Genomic DNA, 25,231 nt, shown 5'->3' with positions numbered 1-25,231 from the left:
CCTAACGTGATCAGCAATGGAAGATCAACCGGTGACGAGGGCAGAATTTGACGGTTTAAATGCGGCCGCCAAAGCTCTGTTAGATCATATGGTGGTGTTGACAGCTAAGATAGACAACATCAACAACAACCACAACTACAACAACAGAAACAACCAAAACAAGAGATGTGGAACAATTAGGGTTCATGGTAGAAACAATTTTGAAATTTTCAAAGGCGGAGAAAACTGATTTCGAAGAGATAATGTCGAATCACTGGAAGAAGCTGCAGATTTTACGAGAACATGCCAATTCTGCTAAATCTATTGAAAAGGATCAAGCTTTAAAATCTGAGATTTCGAGCGTGGTACAAACTGTCGTGAAACCAGCAGTGAAGGCGGAAATTGCTGCTCCTGCTGAAAGTGCTGCTCCAGTAAAAAGGGCTGAAGCAGAAGTATCGACTTCAGTGGCAAAGACAGGTGTTGAACAACCAGTTCCACCATCAAAAGCTTCTGAAGTTCCTCTTGATAATGAATCTGAAAAGCGAATAATGGCTAAAGTCAATAGTTCGAAGAAAGCACCAGACCGAAGCGGCTTTCTGGCTTGACTCAAACTGCATAACTTGAATACTTATGTTGAGAAGAATGAGCTCCGGCCCATTTTCAATCTGCCACATCGACGTCCCACAAAACCGCCGCATCACATCTGTCACATTGAACTCAAGAAATTGCATGTGGATTGGGCTCAGTTCAAGTTTTGTCACAAATCTTATGGTAACAGTTCTTATTTTCTTCAGCTATTACATTACAATTGTTATTGTATACAATCCCTTCTTAAGAATGCTACTAGTTGTGAATTCCATGTTCTCCAAATCAGAAAAGGCGTGAGTTATTGGTTAGGATATATATGTGGAAAATTGTTTGAAAAGAAAGAAGCGGCAACAGAAAAGTTAGCAATTAGTGATTATGAATTGTGTCTGGCCCATGAAGACATCTCAAAACTCAAGAGTGAATTGCAGAAGAAGACAGAAAATAGTAATAAACAAAGTGCTACACAGTTAAGTGGAGATGTTTCAGTGAACAATGGGCAACAAGTTCAATAGCAAAAGAACACTTCCTTCACCAATTTGGGTCCATTAAAGGATAGTGAACGTCAAGATCTGAATTGTATTGTAAAGGAATATTCACTTATATCTAATTACCATCTTGCTGCAATAACTTTTTATGAAGAGGTTACAGACCAGAACTTGGACATTTGGCACGACACACCTGCATTTGTACCTAATGCCTTGCGGCATTATTATTATCAATACCTTTCATCAACTTCGAAATCGGCTGAGAGCATCAATGGTTCCACAACCGGGAGCTTAAATTATAGTCTTAGTAATCAATCTGGGAGTATTAATCAGTGCTCCAGACCTTTCCGAAGATTGATAGGAAGTGGATCATCTGTTTCTACTGCCAATTCCGCTTTGAAGCATGAATTTTCCATGACACACGAAGAAATATGTTTGGATAAGTTGTCGATCAAAGAACTTCATGAACTGTTTAAGGTCACTTTTGGTCAGGAAACTACTGTGAAAGAAAAACAGTGGTTGAGGAGGATTAAGATGAGTTTAAGTAACTCATTCAATGTTTCAGCGACAACATTCACTGTTAAAGATAACAAAATAACTAGACAATGTGAAGGAGAATGTGCTAGAATTGTGAATGATGCAGTTGTAATCTCTGCGAAAAATATGGTTGTGCAAAGAGATATCAAGTATAATGATTCATATTCCATGTATTCATGTGGAGGAATAGTTTCATTATTCAACATGATGACATTTGACGCATTTTCTGAATTTTTGCCACCTCCACCAGCTGCAACATTCCTTGTGTTTAGCCCTGTACACAATAACATTGTTGTGATCGGAAGGAAAGGTGCGGAGATTAATATTCTTAAGCACAATGGGCTTATAATGAAATTAAAGCTGTCAGCCACAACCGCTGGCATAAATGGCCCTCAAGATGAAAGTGATACACAACAGAAGTTTGAAGCCACTGCTGAAAACAACGATGATAGTAATCATTCTGATGGTGATGCTGCTTGCATTCAAAGAAGTAAGGACTTAATTGAGAAAGTAAGTGATGCACAGAGCTCTTGTACAAAGCCAAACATGGAAGCTGAGAGCGGCCTGGTTGATAACATGCAGGAATTTTCTCAGCTTAAATGTGCTGAAGCATATCCAAGTGAAATAAACTCTGTGCCGAAAATTGAAACTAAAGCAGTGTTAATTAATGTGCAGCGTAAACCACTTTCACCATACCCAGATGTCAAACCTCCTCCACCAGTAAAACCACCGGATCTTCAATCGCCACCGCCGCTGCCGAAAAAACCACCGGATTGACATGTTGCTACAGGTACAACAAGAACTTCACGTGTCATTACTATAGGACTATCACCACGGCATAGGGGAGGGACTGTCAGTAATATAATGTTTGGAAAGAGGGCTATCCAGGTGGAAAACGTGATAAAGTTAAAGGAGGAATTTGATTACAAAAGCTTATCAAGAAGGCTAGAAATAGGATTAGATAAACTCATAATGGAACATGAAAGACAACCGAAGGCATTTGAGGATAAGATTGAAAGGTTAGCTACTGAAGCACAACATCAGATATCTGAGGCAAAAAAAAACTATGTAGATTCATTGGATAAGGAAAGATCAAAATATGAGAAAGACTATATGGAGAGCTTTGTCATTGGTAATAGGTTTTATAAGTTTGGAATTCAAAATATGGCATTCAAACCAAGTATCACATGCACAACTCCATACATTCTTGTTAGTCATAGTGTATTCATTTCTAGCATAATGTTTCATGATGGTGATATCACTTGTTGTGACTTAAGAAAGTATGCTGCAAGAGTTCTTTGCCATGATTTTTCAAGTATGTTTGACATGTGTGAAATCGGACCATGGGGGCTAATCGATCCAACAATTATTTTGTGCAAAGCTTTGGATGATGAGGTGATTATTTACATACCTTTATGTTCTGGTACTGAGCAAATAATTCCACCAATTTTTGGCTAAATAATAAAAATCTGAGCTTCAACCGTGTCACGATTTAGCCAACCGTGACACAATTTTGACAATTGCAGGATTGTAGCCAACCGTGTCACGATTGTAGCCAACCGTGACACAATTTCTTAACCGTGACAACTGCAATTGAATAGAAATAAGGGTAAACTCTCCATTCTCGTTACACTATATTCTCTATCTCTTCTTTCTCTACTTGTGATGGAGTTAGATGTCTCTACCTCCTTTAGAGGTGTAGGAGGTTCTAAGGATGCCAGTTTCGGTTTTGCCTTCAACGATAGTAATTTATCTGATAGAATACTAATCCTTCAAATTGAGTTCGATGCAATTGAAGATCATTCTAATGTCGTCGAAAGTTGTTCCACAATTGCAGATTGGGTTAATAAAAGGAAGAGGAGAAGAGAGGACGTCAAGAAAGAGAATGGTGGTATAAACTAATATTTCCCGCCAAAACCCTAAACTTTGTGTTTTTTTTTTTTTCATTTTCTTTGCCCTCTTATTAATTAGAGAATGAAAAGGATCTTAACACCAATCTATTTGGGCCACTAATGGCGAGGTATCTACCTCCTCCGGAGGTTCTGATGATGCCTACTTCGGCTTTTCATTCAACGATTCTAATTTCTCACATAGAATCTTCAAATTGATGTCATAGATGATCCAATTGAAGCTAGTTCTAATGCTGATGGATAATGAATTAAAATGTAAACCTATGATCAGATCAACCACATTAGGGTTCCCACAAACTTAAAAGAAACATATATCTTTGTTAAATGAAATGCAATATCAAACATAGATATGCCTTTCAAAGGTAACAAATTGTTTTGGATTATCGCCCGTTTTTCAATGTATGCCATACCGAAATTAGCGGTATGTTGATTTGTTTTTCAAAACGGTGTGTGGGTTAGTTGTCAAATATCCGTCCATTGTTTTTGACACATTACCAAACTGGTTTGTAAAGGGATGTCATTCTGAACTTAACGGTATGATGATTAGTTGTCAAACACTCATTTGATGTTTCTGACACATTGTCGAACCGGACCTTCCGGTAAATTGATTATTTGTCAAATATTCATTGGTCGTTCGCAACGAATCCTGTACTTTTATTGTAAAGATCAGCCACCAATCAATGGTTGACAAATCATCCCGATTTTTGTTATTTAAGAGGAGAATCAGGGCACCGGAGTAACACACACATCTTTTTCTCTTAAAACCCTGATTTACTTTGGCCTAACGGCGCTTTCAAATCTGAATGTTAATTGATTAATAGTCATGTGTTATTTGATCCTGCCATGGCTCAATGATCGGAGTTGTTGCTGTGTGATTAAAATGTCACGAGTTCAAGTTGTGGAATCAGCCTCCTGCAAATGTTTCACAGATGCAGAGCTGTCTACAATGGACTCACAATGGTTCCGATCCTACCGTGAACCCTGCCATGGCGGGAGTTTTATAGCACCAGGTTGTCCCTTTAATCATGTCTATTTGCTTCGTTTTTGGGTGATCTATTCTTGGATCTTAGAAATTTGTCTTTGGAGTCAAGAGCAACACTACTTTTTTATTGGGGATTATGTCTAGTTACATTTCAATGATGACCCTTGTGATTCTAGTTAAAATATGATTTGGTTTGCATCATTATGATAAAAGCCAAAGAATGGCAAAACATGGTTCTGTGCATAGATCGTTGCCTAAAAAATGTCACTTTGCGAATATAAGATTACATTTTTTATACACATCTTCTTAATTTTTTTTTTGTCATACTTAATTTATGCTCTCGTTTGTTTTTGATTGCAGATTTATTGCCTGACCAACCTGATATAGACGACTTTGCGCCGCATGAGCCTAATGATCCAGATGCAGATGAAATGGTTGTAGAGTCCCACTCCGGTACTCGATAATGATTTTGTTGTAATATACCTCGTCAACTTGAATATACAATGCAATCACAGCTTCTACTTATGAAATCAAAAGGGATGACGAGTTGATTCTTCAACTTGCTGATAGATGGTGTTCAAAGACCAATACTTTTGTGTTCCCTTGGGGAGAATCAACAATTACATTGGAAGACACAAAGGTTTGTTTTGGTTACTCTCTTTTGGGTGATTCTGTTTCTACCCCTCTTGTGAACAGTGAACAAGAAGAAGCAGAAGAAGAATTGATTGAAGCTAGAAGAATGTTTAATAAAACTAAAGCTAAAAAAGTTTATCAAAGTGCGTGGATGAAGCATTTCATGGAGAGTGAAAGTAAAGTGGAACATGAAGCTTTTTTGGTTTATTGGTTATCAAGGTTTGTTTTTCCTTCAAATTCTTATGATACCATTTCCAAAACTGTTTTTCCTATTGCAATACTTTTAGCTCATGGAAATAGAATAATAGCTCTTGCACCTGCTGTTAGAGAGGTTTTTGGCACTTAAGCCTCCCTCCAGAGTCTGCATTGTTGTACCTCGAGCTTCCCTCCAGTGTGCTAATGGCTTAAGCAGTCCAGCCATTGACTGATGCAACCAAACAGTACTCATGAAACGAGGAATTTCTCAATAAATACAAGGCTAAAACACACTTTTTGCCCCCTAAGTTTGCAAAAGTTGCGATTTTGGCCCCCTATTAAAAAAAATGACAAAAGTGACCCCCCATGTTTACCCCCTTTTGCAATTGTGTTTTATTATTTTAATTTGTATATAATTAATGTTTATCTCTATACTAAGTATTTTGCACAAATTGAAAGGAGAAAAAAAATTGATGAACAAACTCTCTTGAAAATTGTAACACAAGCTAGGCTTTTAAACAGGCTAATAGGTCAGGCCAGACTTTTAAAAAGGCCAGGCTTAAAATAAAGCCTTTGATAGGTAAAAGGCCAAGGCTTAGGCCTTAGTTTTTTCAACTAGGCCTAGCCTATTTAATCAAAGTCCGGCTCGGCCCGGCTCATTCCCACCCCTAGTTGTGATGTACTGTAACAGTGGTTTCTATACTCTCCTTTCTGTTGAATATTTTTCTCGGTTTTTTATCTTTCCAGAAGGGCAATGAATCAAATATTTGATTCTATGAGCGGTTGATGAATTTCGTGTTCATTTCGTGCATGTAGTTGTTGCGCCATCTAGCATTACTGATTATTAATAGCATTACAATTTCCAACTGATAAAACCAAGAAATTCTTAAAAAAAAAAAACAGAACACTGAAGTTGTGTCAATTTTAGTCATCAGAATGCATTGTGTTTGGCAGACTTTAATTGATATATACCAACAAATCATCACTTGTTCATCTAGGTGTAGATCAAGTCTAGTGAGTGACCAAAAGATAGTAAAAGGAGTTGCCAATTCTCCTTTTATGTTTCAAGGCTTAACATGCACGAATCTTTGTTATGAAGGCTTTATTATAGTAATATACTAATATATCCCCAACAAAAGGCAAAATGTACTTGAGAATAACGAAGAAGAAGAAGCCATACTCATGTGGCATAACTGTCAAAGTAATACATAAACTGCATAATAAATAAGCTTAAGCAATGTAGGTAGTGCAAAATGAAATCTTAACCCCACCTAAGTCAATTTTACTATTGTTTGAGACGAGAGTGATCACGTGTTATTTTTCAATTATGTAAATAATTATTGGGTAGTGTTAACTTGTGCCCTTAAGACACATGTTAAGAAACCTAAAAGAAGAAACTTTCTCTAAAATTTTGTGCATTTAAATGATTAAAAAGTTAAATATTAAATGCAATGCACACATTCCAATAAATTTTTTCTATATTTGAATCATTAACTTGTGCATTGAGGGCACAAGTTAACATTTCCCATAATTATTTAGATGAATGTTTATGATTAGGTGATAATATTAGGTTCGCCTTAACTAAGTGGATCACTTATCTTTAAAAGACGGGACATGTAAGAAGGGTAACCATATAGCGTTTACAAGTGTTAATCTATTTCCGCTATACCAATTAAGTTTGATAGATAATTGACTTGTTAATGACCATCCCATTGTCATGAACCCATATCATATTTACTTGTTAATTATATATTACCTTTGAAAACGATCTTATAAAAATGAGCAACAAGATTTCATAAAAGGGTCTTAAATGTAAGAACAACGATAGTAATAATAGATAACTTCTTTGCCTAACCAATAAGGTTCACTTGCAAAAAAAAAAAAAAAAAAAGATAATTGAGAGTCACTTAGACACTGAAGAGAGATGGACTGAAATTTGTTTGGTTTGGTTCATTTATTTATTCATTTTGAAGAAGAAGGGTTATCTATTTATTTTTTAAGGTTATATTGCTTTTGGTCCTTGTAATATTAGCAAATTATGGTTTTGGTTCTTATAAAAAAAAGTTTCGATTATATTTCTATCATTTTACATTCTTTCACTTTAGGTCTCTCGTTTAAACATGTCAGCAGAATCTGCATAAATGTCACACTGATTGTGTAATTTCATTATTTTTTTCATTTTTTCCTTATCCAATCACCTGACACGTGACTTAATCATGTACTAAAATTAAAATTAATTATGAAACATTAAAATTTTCAAAATACAAATATATTCTTCTTCATCTTTATTGAAATCGCACATACTTCTCCAACATTTCTGTTGTTGAAATTCCATAAAATCCTTTCCCATCCAACGCATCATATACTGCATTAAAATTTTAAATAATGTTTTATTTTAATTACATTATTATTAATAATAAAAATGTTACGTGAAATATATTTAATCACACACATATAATGAAAAAAAAAACCTAGTCATCTTGCCACATTGATAGATACTACTGACAAGATTAATTGAAGGGTTTTGTCAAAAAAAAAAAGATTAATTGAAGGATCAGAAGTCAAAGAATCTGAAATAACAATGACATAATCAATTTATTTTATACAAAGACCAAAATCGAAATTCGTTGATATTACAAGAACCAAAAACAATATCAACTCTATTTTTTAAATAGGTCAGCATATTAATTTCGTTTTTAATTAATATTGGGCGACCAGGAAGCTTGTGCCGCTAGATCAGCTTGACCTTGACCATGATAAAATATAAATATAATGAACTCGAACAAAAAACTACAACTTTTTATTATATATTTTTATTTAAAATATTTTTTTACAACTCCCCGCCCATATTAAAATATAGACCAATTGAACCGGTCCACTAAGACATACCCATTTTAACAACTATAATCATAAAAAAAAAAAAAAAATCATCCCTTTAATAATTCAAGAAGGTATAAATATTTATAGATTTTTTTTTGTACGGGGTTCGAACCCCGGACCTTGCATATATTATGCATTGTCCTTACCAAGTGAACTAAGTTCATGGGACAAAATTGTATAAATTTGTTTCTATATTCAAAGGGTTCAAAAGAATAAAACTTTGTAAAAAAAAAAAAAAACCTTAAAAAAATAATAAGTATCCTAATTAAAATAACAATATCTATGATTCTAGAATTTTCGTTTGCTAAAAAAAAAAAGATAACTTTTTTATGACAGAAGGATACTAGATTATTGTAAAACATGTATATAAAAGGATTCTAGATAACATAAAAACAAGAAGGTATTTTTTTTTCAAACAAAATTATTTAAATACCAAAAAATAAAATAGAAGGTTATTTAATACTGGAGAAATAATATTTCGACAAAAGGATATTTTTTTAAAGGAATATTTGTTTATCATAAGTGAAAAAGGAAAAAGAATAAAAATTATTGAAACTATTATAAATGTCATGAAAAAGGGAATTTAAATATTACAATAATATCAAATTTTATTTTCTTTGTTAGTGTCTAAATAAATTTTTTAAGGGGAGTATTAAAATTATTATTATTTTGATAGTATTAGATGTGAAATGTTTAATAAATTCTTAATTTATGATAATTATATATAAAAGGTAATTTTAAAATTAGAAAGAGTTAAAAGGGATTCCTTTTGAAAAATCTGCAGAGTTTATGTATATAGTGTGTATACATTCAAAGAATTCATTCAAATAAAAATCCAAAAAGTAATGAATTTCCTTATTGTAAAATCTGCAGAGTTTTTGTATATAGTGTGTATACATTCAAAGAATTCATTCAAATAAAAATCGGAAAAATAACTAATTTCCTTATTGTAAAATCTGCAGAGTTTCTGTATATAGTGTGTATACATTCAAAGAATTCATTCAAATAAAAATCGGAAAAATAACTAATTTCTTTATTGAAAAAAACAGCTAATATATTCTAGAAAAGTTAATTTAGTAAAATAGTTTAAAACAGATTTTAAACAGCGTAAAAATAAAAAAAGGAAATTCAATAAACGATTCTTCCATTCAGAATTTTTATCATGCAAGTTAGTATTTGGTGTGAAATTTTTGTTATATTCTTAATGAAGGAAACTTAAATTTAAAAAGGTATTTTGAAATAAGAAAATAAAGTTAAAAGTATTAGATATTACGTATACCGAATCTGTAAATTCATTGTAAAAAAAATCTTCAAATTGGTGTACATTGTATAAATTCAAAGGATTTAAACAAATAAAATTAGAAAAAATAACTAATATCCCTATTGTATTATAAAAAAAAGGTTTAAAAATGTTCTAACTAGCATAAAAATAAAAATAAAGGTAATAGAAATATTAGAAAAATATCATATCTGATTTTAGTTTCATTTTACTATTTGAAATATTAAACTCTTAATTCACGGGTCTCTATGAGTTTACCTTAATTGGTAGGAACATTGCATATGTAGGGGTTGAGGTTCGAACTTCGGATACCTAGGTTACATGACAAAAAAAACTTTATATTTCTTTTAAAAAAAATCTTTATGTTAAATTATTATTACCATAATTTATTTTTTGTCTTCTATTAATTCTTTAAAATGCTATGAAAAGTGAAAACTAATTTTACACGCTCCTAATTTGACAAATCTATTTCATGATCTTATTATCTAAACATGCACATATGTTTTTAGCATTATTTTTAAATAAAATTTTAATAAACGATGAACTTTTTTTTTTATAAGAGACCTTTTAAATTACACGTGTCTTCATAAGTTACTCGCATTCATTATTAGTAACTAAATACTCATAAGATAGATCATTCTCTCTAATTATTTACATTTTCCCTGGCAATGTCATACTACTGGTCTACTGCACGTATCCATTATTAGCAACTACTAGTATTTAGAAGATAGATCTTCTGTCGAAAAAACAAAGATATAGATCATCCCCTATTAATTACTCTTCAAAAAGAACTACACACCAAGACTATTATGCATTAAGTTTTCAGGCACCTGCATATCTACCAACTTCTAAAACAAATCTAGCTAGGTATTTGTTGGCAAAAAAAGAGGTCAAAAAATAAAAGACACTTACAACTTGAATGATCACTAACTAATCTACTAAATAATATATACTCCTTAGAAAAGAAATATCAGAAACGTTATCTTCTCATTCTCATCTCTCAACATTAATAAAAACATCACGACAGTTGAATAACTGTATAAAACAAAAGTTAACACGAATGTGTACATACATGCAAACCACAAATGACAAAGTGAATGATCATCATTCATCAAGCCAGCCATATTCATGTTCCTCCAATTATACATGTCCGAAACGTTAAAGAGAATTTATTAGAAACCAAACAACGATAAAAAAAAAAAAATTGTTGATTTGAAAAATAATAATATCTATTCTTCTATACTATATACAATAGATAAAGAGAATATGTGGTTTTGGATGACTTTTTCACTTCAAATTATACCCTCAAACAAATTTGGTTATAAGAATGATATATTGTTGTTATTTGTGTCATTCAAAAAGATAATAATTTATATTATATTTACTATATTGCTAGCGTAATTGAAAAAGATTAACATAATTTGTTAAAATATGACAATGTAAAAATAATCTTAATCAAAATCAAAATCATAATTTCATTACACTATTGTTCGTAATTTATATGCATTAACGTAAGAAAGAAACAATGCAGACGAACGGAGTGTTCATTTGAACGATAGCACTAATAAAATAAGAGAATAATTTTGATGCACTATCGATGTAAGACTTTATACACCGTCAAACAATCAGTTATACTAATTTTCAAATATATATGATTAAACACCAAAAATAATTTGATTAATTTCAAATAATTAACAATCTAACGGTTATAAATGAATGAAATAAAATATTTCTAAAATGTTTTTTTTGTACGAATCTCTAAAATGTTATAATTTCATATTAACTAAGTACATAAAATAAATTGCAACTTTATTTATTCATTTTTGACAAAATATACAACTTTATTTTGATAAGATCAAAATTTAATTTTTTTTATTGCTCACAATGTCTTGCTCAACAATTTGTTGTTAGTATAAATAGAGAAGCATTTGTACTCAACAATTTGTCCATTTCCATCTCTCTTAGTCTCTTTGCAGAGCAGAAAAGTTTCTTTGTCCTCTTTGTTTTGCTTGTATCAATTATTATAGGAAGAGAATGAAGAATCTTCACACCAATTTCGATCTATCCTCAGTTAGAATACTTCAAATTGAAGTCATTGACAACCCAATTGAAACTCATTCTAATGCCGAGGATTTTTCCACAAGTGCAGATTGGACTAGCCACAACAAGAGGATAAGAGAGGACATCAAGAATGAAAATGGTATAATCTCATCTTTCTCTCCTAAACCCTTACATTTTATGTTTTTTTATTTTCCGGTTTTTGAGATGCTAGAGGGAAAAATTATTATTTTTATGTAACTTGTTTGGTGTTCATTACATTGTTGTGTGTTTATGAAACTATTCAAGGTGTTTTTTTGTCATTTAATCGTTTATATTCATGTCAATTGTCATTTTTTTTTGTTGAGATGTCAATTGTCATTTAATTGTTTATATTCATGATATTTTCTAAGGATATAAAACCATCAACAATGGTGGGTGCTTCACCTATTTAGCACCACATTAAATAGGCACCCCAATGTGAAGAATAATATATGGGTGGCTATGGAAGCACCCTCTCTCTCTTCATTTTTCATGGATCTCATTTAATAAATCTTAATAAAATAAATAAATGTTGTTAAAATGTAACGATATAAAATTATTTGTGGGACCTATTTAATAATTTATTTTGATGTGATGGGTTGGAGAAAAATGGTGCTTATTAAGTATTACCGTAAAATGGGTGATGTGGACATATGAAATAAATGTAAGCACCTAATTTAGGGTGATCTGTCGTGGATGGTCTAAGATACGCCATAAACCAAAAATTCTTTTCTTTTTTATCATACAGAAAATTATTGTGATTCATCTGGTGTGGCTTCTTTGCTTCTTTTAAACTTTCTCTAGAAAGTAGAGGGAAAAAATGAAAACGAGTTGAAATGAAATGAAAAACTCAGATCAAATGAACCATATTATGGTTTCCACAAACTTAAAAACAACATTTTTATGTGTTAAATGTAACACAAACAAACTTATATATGTCTTTCAAAGGTGCTGAAGTGTTTTGGATTACTCAGGTGCCATTTTTCCCACAGAAACCATACCAAACATAACAATATGTGAATTAATTTTTCAAAATGGTTTATTGATTAGTTGTCAAGTATTCATTTGTTGTTTGTAAGACATTACCTAATTGGTTTTTCAGCGGATACCATGCCGGACTCAACGGTATGTTGATCAGTTGTCAAAATTCATTCATTGTTTGTGACGCATTGCCAAATCGGACCTTCCAATTAATTGACTATCTGTCAAATATTCATTGGATGTTCGCTGCGAATCCTTTACATTTATTGTAAAGATCTGCTACCAATCAATGGTTGACAAATCATCCCAATTTCGGCTATTTTAGAGGAGAACCAGGGCACCCGCACACATCTTTCTCTCTTAAAACCCTTGTTTACTCTGGCCCAGCGGCGCATTCAAATCTGAAAGTAAATTGAGAAATTGTCATGTGTTATTTGATCCTGCCATGGCTCATTGATCCGAGTTGTTGGTGTGTGATTAGAATGTCACGAGTTCAAGTTGTGGAATCAGCCTCCTGCAAATGTTTTACAAATGCAGAGCTGTCTACAATGGACTCACAATGGTTCCGATCCTTCCGTGAACCCTGCCATGGCAGGAGTTTTATAGCACCAGGTTGTCTTTTTAGTTATGTCTATTTGCTCCATTTTTGGGCGATCTATTAGTAGATTTTGGAAATTTGTTAGTGGAGTCTAGTAATAGGAAATGTTTTTCAATATTTTTTCAATATTTTTTTGAAGTTCTGCTAAACGATTTGAGTTGGATTATTGTTGACATAGGTGATGACGAAGCTGCAATCATACAAGTAAGGACTTTGAAGATCAGTTCTCCTATTCTAGCAGCAAAAAGTCCTTACTTTAAAAAGGTACATATCTCTTCTTTGTTATGTAAACTTTAATACTTTTGAAAAAATTACGTTTTGCTTAATTGTTTATATTTCACAGCTATTCTCATATGGGATGAAGGAGTCGGGGCAGAGGCACATCACCCTGAGAATAACTGCATCTGGTATGAAGTTATATAAGCTATCTAGACTATTAATTTCACTTTATCATATTTATTTTCCGTACTAATGATGATTTCCTTTCCATTTTGCAGAGGAAGCTCCTCTCATGGAGCTTCTCAATTTCATGGACAACCATACCGTGAATGTCACTTCATCACCGGCTGTGCTGGATGTAACACCCCGTTCTCCCAACAACGTAATATTAATTATTATAATCAGAGTAAACTATACAACGGAGTGTCACACTGCTAATCAAAATTTCATAAATAGAAATATCTATTTATTTAAATCCAACATTTAGAATATCTTAATAAACTGCAGCGGAATAATTCTTTAAAAATATAATTTCAACCAAAATTCAACATCAATGAAAATCTTGGCACAAAGGCCCCAACATAATTCAACTTTATTTTCAACAACGATAAACTCTAATAGCAAGTCTTTTCCAAAATATGTGATACATAAAAGAAATGAGAAGACATTCGCAACGATTTCCCCATCCTAGTATGTATCAGAGCCCTAGACACTGAGCCGACCAAACCTACAAGTCATCAGTACCTGCACATTACCCACGGTCGAGGCAACATATACGCAGAAGGGGTGAGAAACTTATCCAATAATAATAATATATAATTCATCAAATTAATGAAAACAACAAGCATATCACAATAGACATCATTAATAATGTATATAAATAAACACATAAGCAACGACATAATTATTTTCAGCAACAAGGTACAGCAACAACAACAACAACAACGTTATCCACAACGACACCGACAACTCGACAATGCGACAACGACAACAACTCGACAATGCTACAACGACAACAACAACTCGACAATGCTACGACAACAACAACTAATGCATCATGCAGGTGGTACCAATCTACGCGCGTTGAATGCTAAGCATTCCAGGGCATAAGCCCCCAACAAATTGGATGGTTAAAGCATCCCAGGGCATAAGCCCCCAACAGGTGAATGATAAACATTCCAGGGCATAAGCCCCCAACGGGTGAATGATAAACATTCCAGGGCATGAGCCCCCAACAGATGTGAGTATGCAAATGGACTCAACTTGTGTATATCAACATACAACTCCAACAACGACTACAACAACGACATATGTGCCTACAACAATTATGACACACTCCCCAACTTCGACATTAGATGATACAACAACGTCAACAACGGAGAACAACAACATATGTGCCTACAACAATTATGACACACTCCCCAACTTAGACATTAGATGATACAACAACGTCAACTACGGAGGACAACAACATAGCATATATATAAAATCAATTACATTCATCTCAAGGTTCAAACATCCTTCAAAAGCAATTAAGTTTTGATCAATATCACATAATCCAAATACTCATAAAACATCTCGACTAAGTCCCTAACACTTAAGTTTGAAGTTGGGAAACCAACCATAAGTTTTGGACTAACTTGGGAATAGTTATGCTAAGTTTTCTTAAATTTTTCTGAAGACCCACCTGGACTATTTTTATCATAACTAAAAATCTACAAATAATTTTCTAGTCACTCCAAAGCCTTTAGAAAGCTAACTCAATTATCTACAACTTTCATGTTTACATCAAAAGCCAATTTAAAACAGAAATGGGTGAAAAAGCACAAAAAACGCAGAAACCGAAGTTCTGTCAGCACGAAGAAAACAGAACGTTGGCACGGCCCGTGCCATGCACGGCACGGCCGTGCTAGATTGACAGCACAGCTTTTTCTTCGTTTTTTCCGTTTTCACCATTTTGCGCATAAAATTCAAACCGTTAAGCGGATTTCAGTGCCGTTTTCGCCTACACGCTCCTGACATTTCCCTCTATCATAATCTACAGAAACATTCAATTTTCCACCACTCAAAAAAATCGATTTTTCCAAACCTCACATAATCACTTGTCTGTAGAACATTCAGACACCGACGTTTCAATCGAAATTCCCAATTTTCAATCCTTGATTACCGAAAATACGTTTCAACAGAAGTTTTCAGGTTCAATTAGGCAATATAGCAATCAAATAACATAGAAACATGCATCAACAACACAATTCATCATATTATAGCAATTAACCTAAAACTTTCTAACCCTAATACCAAAACACCACAATCATCAAAAATCAGAATTATACATATTATTAGTGAAAGGAATCCCACCCTTACCTTATCTCAGCAAATTCTACAGCAAAAACGGTTGGATTCTCTCTTCCTAGCTCTTCTCCTAGCTTCCTCTTGGTTCTTCTCCTCTTTCTCTCCAAAAACCAGTTTTTCTAATGTTTGTACGTGAAAAAATGTTTCTGCCTTCTCTCTATTCTATTTCCCAATAAACATAACCTCTCCTTTATTTTTTCTTAACTCCCTTAAACTAACATAATTACTAATTAACTCCCATTAACCAAGATATTAATATTTTACTCCTATTTTTATTTCTCCTAATATTTCCACAAATAATAAAGTCATATTCATTTAAATAATATACAACCACATAAATCATATATTTCACATAAAATCACATATAGATATAACAATAAAATTATATAAAAATACTCACACATCTACTAAAATATTAGAACAAAAATGGGGCGTTACAACTCTCCCCAACTTAGAGAATTTCGTCCTCGAAATATTACCTCAAGCAAACAACTCAGGATATGATTCTTGCATCTTACTCTCCAACTCCCAAGTAAGACTTTTACCAGTTGCTCCTCCCCAAACAACTCTCACTAGAGTTATCTCTTTGTCTCTCAACGTCTTCACCTTGCGATCATCAATCCTCAAAGGTAAAGTCTCCACCGTAAGGTTGTCTCTAACTTGCACATCATCTCTAGGAATAACATGTGAATGATCCACTACATACTTCTGAAGTTGCGACACATGAAACACATCATGCAAGTTCGAAAGATGTGGTGGCAAACCAACTCTATAAGCCACCGTACCAATTCTCTCAGATATCTGATAAGGACCAATAAACTTTGGAGTCAACTTCTTGGACTTCAAAGCACGACCCACACTGGTCATAGGAGTGACTCTCAAAAACACATGATCACCCTCTTGAAACTCAAGGTCTTTCCTACGCTTGTCATGATAACTCTTCTGTCGACTCTGCGACTCTTTCATATGCTCTCTTATCATCTTGACCTTCTCCGTAGTCTTCTGAACTATTTCAGGCCCCAACACAACACTTTCACCCGACTCAAACCAACATAAAGGGGTCCTACACCTTCTACCATATAAAGCTTCGAAAGGTGCCATACCAATACTCGAATGGTAACTATTGTTGTACGTGAACTCTATCAACGGTAGGTGACTATCCCAAGCTCCACCTTGCTCAAGTACACACACCCTCAACAAATCTTCTAATGATTGAATCGTTCTTTCCGACTGACCATCTGTTTGCGGATGATAAGCCGAACTCAACTTCAACTGAAAGCCCAAAACTTCTTGCAAGCTTTTCCAAAATCTCGAAGTGAACCTCGGATCTCTATCCGACACAATATTCGACGGGACACCATGCAACTTCAGAATATTATGAATATAAATCTCCACCAACTGAGCTACTGAATAAGTGATATTAATAGGAATAAAATGTGCCGACTTCGTCAATCTATTGACAACGACCCAAATGGCACCATGCCCTCTTTGAGTGTTTGGCAAACTCGTCACAAAATCCATGGAGATGCTATCCCATTTCCATTCCGGCACATCTAATGGTGTCAACAAACCAGCAGGCTTCTGATGTTCAACTTTCGATTTCTGACAAGTCAAACAAGCATATACAAATTGTGCGACATCTCGCTTCAACCCAGACCACCAAAACAGTTTCTTCAAGTCATGATACATCTTTGCAGCTCCCGGATAGATACTCAAGCTACTTCTGTGACTTTCTTCTAAAATCAACTTTTTCAATTCATCATTATCAGGGATACAAATCCTGCCTCCGAATCTCAACACTCCTTGATCATCAACCTGAAAATCACCATCTGCATTCTGATTACTAGCAGCCATCAAGTCTACAAATTTCACATCAGCTTCCTGTGCTTCCTTGATACTCTTCAAGAAATCATTATTAATCTTCAACATACCCAACTGCACACTCTGAGGTGCCAATTCACAAACAAGACTCAAGTCTCTAAACTGCTCTAGCAATTCAAATTCTTTCACCATCATAGCCGACATGTGCAATGTTTTCCTACTCAAGGCATCTGCAACCACATTGGCTTTACCCGGATGATAATTCAAACCAAAATCATAATCCTTCAACAACTCTAGCCACCTTCTCTGCCTCATATTCAACTCCTTCTGATCAAATAAATATTTCAAACTTTTATGATCACTAAACACTTCAAATCTGGAACCGTACAAATAGTGTCTCCAAATTTTCAACACAAAAACCACAGCAGCCAACTCTAAATCATGCGTAGGGTAATTCTTCTCATGAATTCTCAACTGTCTAGAAGCATAAGCTACTACCTTACCATCTTGCATAAGCACACCACCTAAGCCCAACTTGGACGCATCACAATATACAACAAAAGGTTTATCTGGCTCTGGTAAAATCAAAATTGGAGCCGTCGTCAATCTTCGCTTCAACTCATTGAAGTTATTCTCACACTGAGCATCCCACACAAAAGCTTTACCTTTACAGGTCAACTGAGTCAATGGAAGTGCCAACTTCGAAAATCCTTCGATAACTCTTCTGTAATAACCGGCCAAACCAAGAAAACTTCTAATCTCCGTAACTGACTTAGGAGTCTCCCACTGTGATACCGCTTCAACCTTCGATGGGTCAACTGCAATACCACTACCAGAAATAATATGGCCAAGGAAACTTACTTCCCTTAACCAGAACTCGCACTTTGAATAACTTAGCATACAGCTTCTTTTCTTTCAACACCTGTAGCACAATCTTCAAATGTTTTGCATGCTCTTCTAACTGTTTCTTCAACTCTACCAACTCTGAAGCTGACATACGGTAAGGAGCCATCGACACAGGCTTCGTACCCAGCAGAAGATCAATTGAAAATTTAACCTCCCTCTCTGGTGGCACATCTGGAATCTCATCAAGAAAAACTTCAGGAAATTCACTCACAACGGGCAATCTATCAATTATCGACTGATTCTCTACAGACAAATACGCCATCAAAGAAAACATCAAGTCTCCATCATGTTCTAACTGCTTCAGCTGCTTGGTAGATAACAATTCAGCTCCACTCTCTTCTTCGGCAGAAGAAAAACACACCGACTTACTAAAACAATTAATATGAACATGGTTGTACTCCAACCAGTTCATACTAGGGATTGCACAACAACAACAATCAGGACAACCAGGACAATACGAAATTGTCACACAACACTACTAGGCTCGACACGACTCTACTAATTGGTCGGACGGACCAACCAGGCTCTGATACCAATTGTAACACCCCGTTCTCCCAACAACGTAATATTAATTATTATAATCAGAGTAAACTATACAACGGAGTGTCACACTGCTAATCAAAATTTCATAAATAGAAATATCTATTTATTTAAATCCAACATTTAGAATATCTTAATAAACTGCAGCGGAATAATTCTTTAAAAATATAATTTCAACCAAAATTCAACATCAATGAAAATCTTGGCACAAAGGCCCCAACATAATTCAACTTTATTTTCAACAACGATAAACTCTAATAGCAAGTCTTTTCCAAAATATGTGATACATAAAAGAAATGAGAAGATATTCGCAACGATTTCCCCATCCTAGTATGTATCAGAGCCCTAGACACTGAGCCGACCAAACTTACAAGTCATCAGTACCTGCACATTACCCACGGTCGAGGCAACATATACGCAGAAGGGGTGAGAAACTTATCCAATAATAATAATATATAATTCATCAAATTAATGAAAACAACAAGCATATCACAATAGACATCATTAATAATGTATATAAATAAACACATAAGCAACGACATAATTATTTTCAGCAACAAGGTACAGCAACAACAACAACAACAACAACGTTATCCACAACGACACCGACAACTCGACAATGCGACAACGACAACAACTCGACAATGCTACAACGACAACAACAACTCGACAATGCTACGACAACAACAACTAATGCATCATGCAGGTGGTACCAATCTACGCGCGTTGAATGCTAAGCATTCCAGGGCATAAGCCCCCAACAAATTGGATGGTTAAAGCATCCCAGGGCATAAGCCCCCAACAGGTGAATGATAAACATTCCAAGGCATAAGCCCCCAACAGGTGAATGATAAACATTCCAGGGCATGAGCCCCCAACAGATGTGAGTATGCAAATGGACTCAACTTGTGTATATCAACATACAACTCCAACAACGACTACAACAACGACATATGTGCCTACAACAATTATGACACACTCCCCAACTTCGACATTAGATGATACAACAACGTCAACAACGGAGAACAACAACATATGTGCCTACAACAATTATGACACACTCCCCAACTTAGACATTAGATGATACAACAACGTCAACAACGGAGGACAACAACATAGCATATACATAAAATCAATTACATTCATCTCAAGGTTCAAACATCCTTCAAAAGCAATTAAGTTTTGATCAATATCACATAATCCAAATACTCATAAAACATCTCGACTAAGTCCCTAACACTTAAGTTTGAAGTTGGGAAACCAACCATAAGTTTTGGACTAACTTGGGAATAGTTATGCTAAGTTTTCTTAAATTTTTCTGAAGACCCACCTGGACTATTTTTATCATAACTAAAAATCTACAAATAATTTTCTAGTCACTCCAAAGCCTTTAGAAAGCTAACTCAATTATCTACAACTTTCATGTTTATATCAAAAGCCAATTTAAAACAGAAATGGGTGAAAAAGCACAAAAAACGCAGAAACCGAAGTTCTGTCAGCACGAAGAAAACAGAACGTTGGCACGGCCGTGCTAGATTGACAGCACAGCTTTTTCTTCGTTTTTTCCGTTTTCACCATTTTGCGCATAAAATTCAAACCGTTAAGCGGATTTCAGTGCCGTTTTCGCCTACACGCTCCTGACATTTCCCTCTATCATAATCTACAGAAACATTCAATTTTCCACCACTCAAAAAAATCGATTTTTCCAAACCTCACATAATCACTTGTCTGTAGAACATTCAGACACCGACGTTTCAATCGAAATTCCCAATTTTCAATCCTTGATTACCGAAAATACGTTTCAACAGAAGTTTTCAGGTTCAATTAGGCAATATAGCAATCAAATAACATAGAAACATGCATCAACAACACAATTCATCATATTATAGCAATTAACCTAAAACTTTCTAACCCTAATACCAAAACACCACAATCATCAAAAATCAGAATTATACATATTATTAGTGAAAGGAATCCCACCCTTACCTTATCTCAGCAAATTCTACAGCAAAAACGGTTGGATTCTCTCTTCCTAGCTCTTCTCCTAGCTTCCTCTTGGTTCTTCTCCTCTTTCTCTCCAAAAACCAGTTTTTCTAATGTTTGTACGTTAAAAAATGTTTCTGCCTTCTCTCTATTCTATTTCCCAATAAACATAACCTCTCCTTTATTTTTTCTTAACTCCCTTAAACTAACATAATTACTAATTAACTCCCATTAACCAAGATATTAATATTTTACTCCTATTTTTATTTCTCCTAATATTTCCACAAATAATAAAGTCATATTCATTTAAATAATATACAACCACATAAATCATATATTTCACATAAAATCACATATAGATATAACAATAAAATTATATAAAAATACTCACACATCTACTAAAATATTAGAACAAAAATGGGGCGTTACACTGGACGTGTTGCTGGTTGCTGACAAATTTGAAGTTGCATCTTGTATGCAATACTGCAGCAGGGTATTGCAGAATATGCCCATGACACCGGAGTGTGCATTGCTCTACCTAGAGCTACCTTCAAGTGTCCAAATGGCTGATGTAGTTCAGCCACTGATTGATGCCGCAAAGAAGTATCTTGTTGGCCGTTACAAAGATGTAACGAAGTAAGCTCTTTTCCCCTTAATTCAAGTTAATGATCCGATCTTTGTTATAATTGCTTTTGAATGCTAATAAGTTTCATTGATGACCAGGCATCAGGATGAACTTATGGACATGCCTTTAGCTGGAGTCGAGGCAATATTGTCCAGCGATGAGCTGCAGGTGGCATCAGAGGATTGGGTCCATGACTTTGTGCTGAACTGGGCTCGAACCCAGTACCCAAACCTGGAAGAGTGGAGGGAACTCCTCGAAACGAGGCTCGCTCGTTTCATCCGCAATGGTGATCTGTTTGAGGATGGCCAGTGACGTCGTTTAGGCAATGGTGAATTTTGTGTGCTGGTGGTTGTGGAAGGAGGAAACCATCAATCATCTGTTTTTGAAATGTGATTTTTTTTTTTGTTTGAGCTTAGCTCTTGTTTCTTTGTTTAGTTGATTCTTGATTGCATGTAGTTTGTAATAATTGTGTTGGTTAATGAAAGTTATCTCTATTTACCAATTTTTTTATTTTTTTTAATTATAAATGTTGGTAATAGTTGTTAAATTAAAATTTACCCATTTATTTATTCAGATTTTTAGAATGACCTCTAACTCCTTAAATGTAGTATATGTATGTATAGCTTTTTTTAGTGTTCGAAGAATTATTAAGTAAAATAAGAATATATTTTAACAAAACAATCAAATATTCAACATTCCATCAAAAACCCCTAAAAATAAAATTCATCTAAAGCCTCTTCCATTTACAATTATGTGATTCTTGCATAGTTTGTTTTAGGGTTAATAGGCTTTTACCCCCTGCCATATGGGGGACTTTTGGTATACCCCCTGTAAAAAATAAACTTGGAGATTCCCCTCTGTAAAATGAATATTCTTTGGTTTACCCCCCCTCAGCGCATATGTGGCGTGCTGAGTTAGCTTTTTTTGATTGCATGGCACGCTGACTGTATAATTCTTTTAATTTTTAATTTTTTTTTAATTACATCTCACTTATATATCTTTTTTTTTATTTACAATTATTTTTTTTTTGAAAAACAATTAAAAAATAACTTAAAAAAAGCCTAAACTACCCCTAATGCTTTAAAAAATAAAAAAAAATTCTGGATTTTTTTTGGAAATTATAAAAGAATTCTTAAAAAATAATATTATCTAACATTTTTGTTTTGAAAATTAAGTTCCAGAATTTTTTTTCATAAAAATATATGAATTTTTTTCAAATTTGTTAATTTCAAAAAATATTTTATAAAAATTATGGAATAAAATTTTTGAACTTTTTTCTATATTTAATTTCTCTGAAAAAAAATATGAAATTAAGATTTTGACAATTAAAATAAAATAGAATTTTCAAATTATATAATTTTCCATATTTTATTTTCATATATTAATTGGAATTTAAAAAAATATTTCCAGATTCTTAATTTTTAAATTTTTTTATTACATCTCACTTATATATCTTTTTTTTATTTACAATTAATTTTTTTTTGAAAAACAATCAAAAAATAACTTAAAAAAAAAAGCAAGATTATTAAAAAAACTTAAAAAGAATAATATGTCATTAATTTTTTTTCTCCTCTTCTTTCTCAAGCGCATCTTCTTCTCTTCTTCTTCTCTCCTCCGTCATCAACACAACATCAACAACACACAACAATCCACAACAACACATCAATCTCATCATCTTTTTCAGAAACTACACAACATTACCTCCTCTTCTTCTTCCTTTTCCAAAACTCATTCCCTCTCTTCCTCCTTCATTCCCTCTCATTCCCTCTCTTCAGAAACTACAACAACAACAACTCATTCCCTCTCTTCCTCCTTCATAAATCAGCAACAACATTACCTCCTCTTCTTCTTCCCTTTCCAAATCCCTAACCCTTTCTAATTTTACAAAAACAAAATTTGAAAAAAATCCATCAATCTGAACAAGAAACTCAACAGCGGCATAAGAAAAAATTCATCAATCTCACAAGAAACTCAATCTGGGCAAGAAAAAATTGGGGATTTTAGGGATTTGAGGATTTTAGGGATTTGAAAAATTGGGGTTTTTGAATAAATCTTTTCCATCTGATTTTGTTTTCTTGGTTTGAAATTGGGTTGAAGAAGATATGATTGATTTGATTTTGTTGTTCTTCTTCTTGTTTTTGTTGTTGTTGAAGGAGTGGAAAAGAAGAAGAAAAGGATGTAGAGAAGGGAAAGGAGGAAAAGAAGGGAGAAGATGAATTTTTTTTTTAAAGTTTTTTTTTAATTGTAAATAAAAAATAAAAAAAGGACATATAAATGAGTTGTTATAAAAAAAATTAAAAGAATTATACAGTCAGCGTGCCATGCAATCAAAAAAAGCTGACTCAACACGCCACATATGCATTGAGGGGGGTAAACCAAAGAATCTTCATTTTACAAAGGGAAATCTCCAAGATTTTTTTTTACAGGGGTATACCAAAAGTCCCCCATATGGCAGGGGGTAAAAGCCTATTAACCCTTTGCTTTATTTAGTTTTTTGAATTGTTTTGTTTCCGCGGTGAATTGCTTTGTAGCTTTTAGAAACCATGATGCAAAATTCATTGTTCATCGGAAGAAAAGACTCATTAGTTTTACAAGGTGCCTAAATGGTGAAATTTCTTGAGGGCTTTTTTTAAGCTTTATATGAAAAAGACAGTGACTTTAATTGGTTCAATTTGTAGATTTTTTTTTTTTGTAAAAAAAAGCTAAATTAGCTCGAATCGAACCTGAGATCTCGAGGAAGAGCGCACTCCCAAATCCCAAGCCAATACCACCAGGTCAACCCAAGTGGGTTGTTCAATTTGTAGATTATTTAGGCAACAACTTCATTCTCCCTCCCTCATCCCTACAATCTAGAGGAGCTATTGCAATATTAGTTTGTCGCAACCGGACATGACACGCCGGCACCGCTAATAATTTGAGAAAATCACATAATTTAGTATAATTATGTGTCGGTATCATGTCGATGTTGGACACGTGTCAGACATTTAGGACACGCCTAATCCGAAGAGTGTCTATGATGGGTCAAATCCAGACAAGGTAGAAGATCCATTTTCTAATGGCGAGGTATCTACCTTCTCCGGAGTTTCTGATGATGCCTACTGCAGCTTTTCATTCAACGATACTAATTTCTCACATAGAATCTTCAAATTGATGTAATAGATGATCCAATTGAAGCTAGTTCTAATACTGATGGATAATGAATTAAAATGTAAAACTATAATCAGATCAACCATGTTATACCCTAATTTTGGACCTAAAAATACTTGTTCAATTCTTCTTTTCTTGCATTACAAGCTATTTGAACTGTCTCTAATCACTTACATCCTTCTCTGCATTTTATTTCAATGTTATTTGCAAAATTCACATGCAAGGGCATTTTAGTCTTTTCCTATGTCAAATTTTTCTCAGTCTTCCAAAATTTTGTTTGAGTCCCTTCAAATAGTCTGAATAAGTCCTTGCTTCCATCCTATGTCAAAACCCATCTTAAAAATTGCCTTTGAAGTCATTTTGAGTCAGTTTTGCCCCTAGGGGCATTTTAGTCTTTTCAAGTGTCAAAGCTCTGTTTAAACTCTTAAAAATTGCCTCTGAGTCTTTCAAATTGGTTTAGATAAACTGTTGTTTCAATTCTCTGTTAAAAATCCATTTTTTAAATTGCGTCT

General features: G+C 33.8%; 3 protein-coding genes and 1 long non-coding RNA gene across 4 annotated transcripts; 3 read left to right on the top strand and 1 right to left on the bottom strand.

The window, feature by feature from the left end:
* The first annotated feature begins 242 nt into the window (after positions 1-242).
* Positions 243-584, top strand: LOC146911636 (uncharacterized). Its single transcript, XM_085725756.1, has one exon. It carries the CDS (start codon positions 243-245, stop codon positions 582-584), a length of 342 nt encoding a protein of 113 aa, XP_085581882.1.
* A 10,849-nt stretch (positions 585-11,433) lies between these two features.
* Positions 11,434-13,755, top strand: LOC146911635 (BTB/POZ domain-containing protein POB1-like). Its single transcript, XM_085729532.1, has 5 exons — positions 11,434-11,668; positions 13,305-13,390; positions 13,470-13,533; positions 13,624-13,713; positions 13,751-13,755. The coding sequence occupies exons 1-5, from the start codon at positions 11,503-11,505 to the stop codon at positions 13,753-13,755; spliced, it is 411 nt and encodes a 136-aa protein (XP_085585658.1). The 5' UTR covers positions 11,434-11,502.
* Positions 13,756-13,810: 55 nt separating this feature from the next.
* LOC146911634 (uncharacterized) lies at positions 13,811-15,805 on the bottom strand. The gene is made up of 2 exons (XR_015018882.1): positions 15,710-15,805; positions 13,811-14,089 (listed from the first exon to the last, which is right to left on the bottom strand). It is a non-coding gene; the product is annotated as an uncharacterized LOC146911634 (long non-coding RNA).
* Positions 15,806-21,397: 5,592 nt separating this feature from the next.
* On the top strand, positions 21,398-22,154 carry LOC146911633 (BTB/POZ domain-containing protein POB1-like). Its single transcript, XM_085726217.1, has 2 exons — positions 21,398-21,583; positions 21,671-22,154. Exons 1-2 carry the CDS (start codon positions 21,423-21,425, stop codon positions 21,882-21,884), a joined length of 375 nt encoding a protein of 124 aa, XP_085582343.1. The 5' UTR covers positions 21,398-21,422; the 3' UTR covers positions 21,885-22,154.
* Positions 22,155-25,231: the final 3,077 nt, after the last annotated feature.

Source organism: Medicago sativa, chromosome 7 (genome assembly GCF_051527215.1).
Source record: "Medicago sativa cultivar Bolivia chromosome 7, Bolivia_mono, whole genome shotgun sequence".
Classification (NCBI taxonomy): domain Eukaryota; kingdom Viridiplantae; phylum Streptophyta; class Magnoliopsida; order Fabales; family Fabaceae; genus Medicago; species Medicago sativa.
Note: the sequence above shows the minus strand (reverse complement) of the source record. Positions and strands in the feature narration are given on the sequence as shown.